The 2,361-nt window shown below is 40.2% G+C and overlaps 1 protein-coding gene across 1 annotated transcript; it reads left to right on the plus strand.

The window, feature by feature from the left end:
- Positions 1–512: 512 nt before the first annotated feature.
- On the plus strand, positions 513–1,805 carry LOC108284446 (dymeclin-like; the record flags this gene model as incomplete). Its single annotated transcript, XM_037728721.1, is given in 2 exon segments — positions 513–670; positions 672–1,805. Coding segments are annotated over 2 exon segments (1,050 nt in total), but the record flags the coding sequence as incomplete, so codon positions are not given.
- Positions 1,806–2,361: the final 556 nt, after the last annotated feature.

The following is a 2,361-nucleotide window of genomic DNA, read 5'->3' on the forward strand; positions in this document are numbered from 1 at the left end:
GATTTGCAGGATACAAAATAGCCATGCAAAAATTGGTAGCATTTCTGTATCCCAACAGCAAATAATCTGAAAAAACAAATCAAATGTATCCCATTTATGACAGCTAAAAATAAAATAAGATACCTAGGAATTAACCCCAAAACTGAAAAATCTCTACAATAAAAACTATACAATATTGATGCAAGAAATTAAAGAGGACACAAAAATTGAATGATATTTCATGTTTATGCATTGGAAGAATCAATATTGTTAAAATGTCAATACTACCCAGAGAAGTCTACAGATTTAACACAATTCCAGTCAAAATATCAATGACATCTTTCACAGAAGTAGAAAAAAAAATCCAAACATTTATATGAAACCACAAACACCTATACTATCCAAAGCCATCTTGACCAAAAAGAATTACATTACCTGACTTCAAATTATACTACAGAGTATAATAACCAAAACAGCGTGGTATTGGCATGAAATCAGACACATGGACCCATGGAACAGAATAGAGAGCCTAGAATTTCCCCTCATCCATTCCACATGCCTTCCAGATCGCCTTGAATAGTTTGTACACAGCTCTTTGTGAACAGCAGACATCTGATGAAGCAACTCTCCTCTTGTATACATTGCTCCATCAAAATAGTAATATTAGAACATACAAGTTGGCTCGCACAGATGGAAAATCTTGTTTTACCAATTCTTGAGATTCTGTATCATGTTGAAGAAAGGAATTCTCACCATGTGTATATGGCCCTTATAATACTGTTGATCCTTACAGAAGATGATGGCTTCAACAGATCCATTCATGAAGTGATACTAAAGGATATTACTTGGTATTCAGAACGAGTTTTAACTGAAATCTCCCTTGGGAGTCTCCTGATCCTGGTGGTAATAAGAACCATTCGGTACAACATGACTAGGACAAGGGACAAGTACCTTCACACAAATTGTTTGGCAGCTTTAGCAAATATGTTAGCACAGTTTTGTTCTCCCCATCAGTATGCTGCCCAGAGGATCATCAGTTTATTTTCTTTGCTGTCTCAAAAACACAACAAATTTCTGGAACAAGCCACACAGTCCTTCAGAGGTTCACTGAGTTCTAATGATGTTCCTCTACCAGATTATGCACAAGACCTAAATGTCATTGAAGAAGTGATTCGAATGATGTTAGAGATCATCAACTCCTGCCTGACAAATTCCCTTCACCACAACCCAAACTTGGTTTATGCCCTGCTATACAAACATGAACTCTTTGAACAATTTCGAGCTCATCCTTCATTTCAGGATATAACGCAAAATACTGATCTGGTGATCACCTTCTTTAGCTCAAGGTTGCTACAAGCTAGAGCTGAGCTGTCAGTGGAACGGGTCCTGGAAATAATTAAGCAAGGTGTCGTTGCACTGCCCAAAGACAGACTGAAGAAATATCCAGAACTGAAATTCAAATATATGGAGGAGAAGCCTGAGGAGTTTATTATCCCCTATGTCTGGTCTCGTGTCTACAACTCAGCAGTCGGCTTGTACCGGAACCCTCAGGCCATCCAGCTGTTCACCATGGATTCCGACTGAAGACAGGACGCTCTGCGGCCCGACCCCTCCAGCCAAGCAGCCCTTCACGTCAGTTCATTTCTGGGTAACAGAAGCAGACAGACAGATTGCCTGCGGTACCTTCTGTTAAAGAGGATGGCACAAGTGTGTTTTCCTCAGACACTTTGATTTGGAGAACTGGTGCCAGTTGGCAGTAGATCACTCAGCGTAGATAGTAGTGCAAAAAGGGGAGGAAATACACAATAATAAATGTAAAAACCTGCTATTCAAAAAAAAATCTATAAACCCATATACCTACAATGAACTCATTTTTGACAAACGCGCCAAAGATACACTGGGGGAAAGGAGAGTCTCTTCAATAAATGGTGTTAGGAAAACCAGATACTAACTTGCAAAAGGATAAAACTAGACCCTTATCTCTCTCCATATAAAAAATCAAATCAAAATGGATTAAAAACTTAAATGTAGGACCTCAAACTATGAAAGTACTAAAATAAAACCTTGGGGAAGCTCTCAGGCCACTGGTATGGACAAAGATTTCTTTTCTCTTTGAGATGCAGTTTTGCTCCATCACCCAGTCTGGAGTGCAGAGGCACAATCTCAGCTCACTGCAATCTCCACCTCCCAGGCTCAAGTGATTCTCCTGCCTCAGCCACCCAAGTAGCTGGGATTATAGGCACAGGCCACCACACCTGGCTAATTTTTGTATTTTTAGTAGAGATGGGGTTTTGGCATGTTGGCCAGGCTGGGCTCCTGGTGATCTGCCTACCCCAGCCTTTCAAAGTGATGTGATCACAGGCCGTCATGCTTGGCAAAGAT

This window comes from Cebus imitator, unplaced genomic scaffold, assembly GCF_001604975.1.
Source record: "Cebus imitator isolate Cc_AM_T3 unplaced genomic scaffold, Cebus_imitator-1.0 Scaffold279, whole genome shotgun sequence".
In the NCBI taxonomy this organism is placed as follows: Eukaryota; Metazoa; Chordata; class Mammalia; order Primates; family Cebidae; genus Cebus; species Cebus imitator.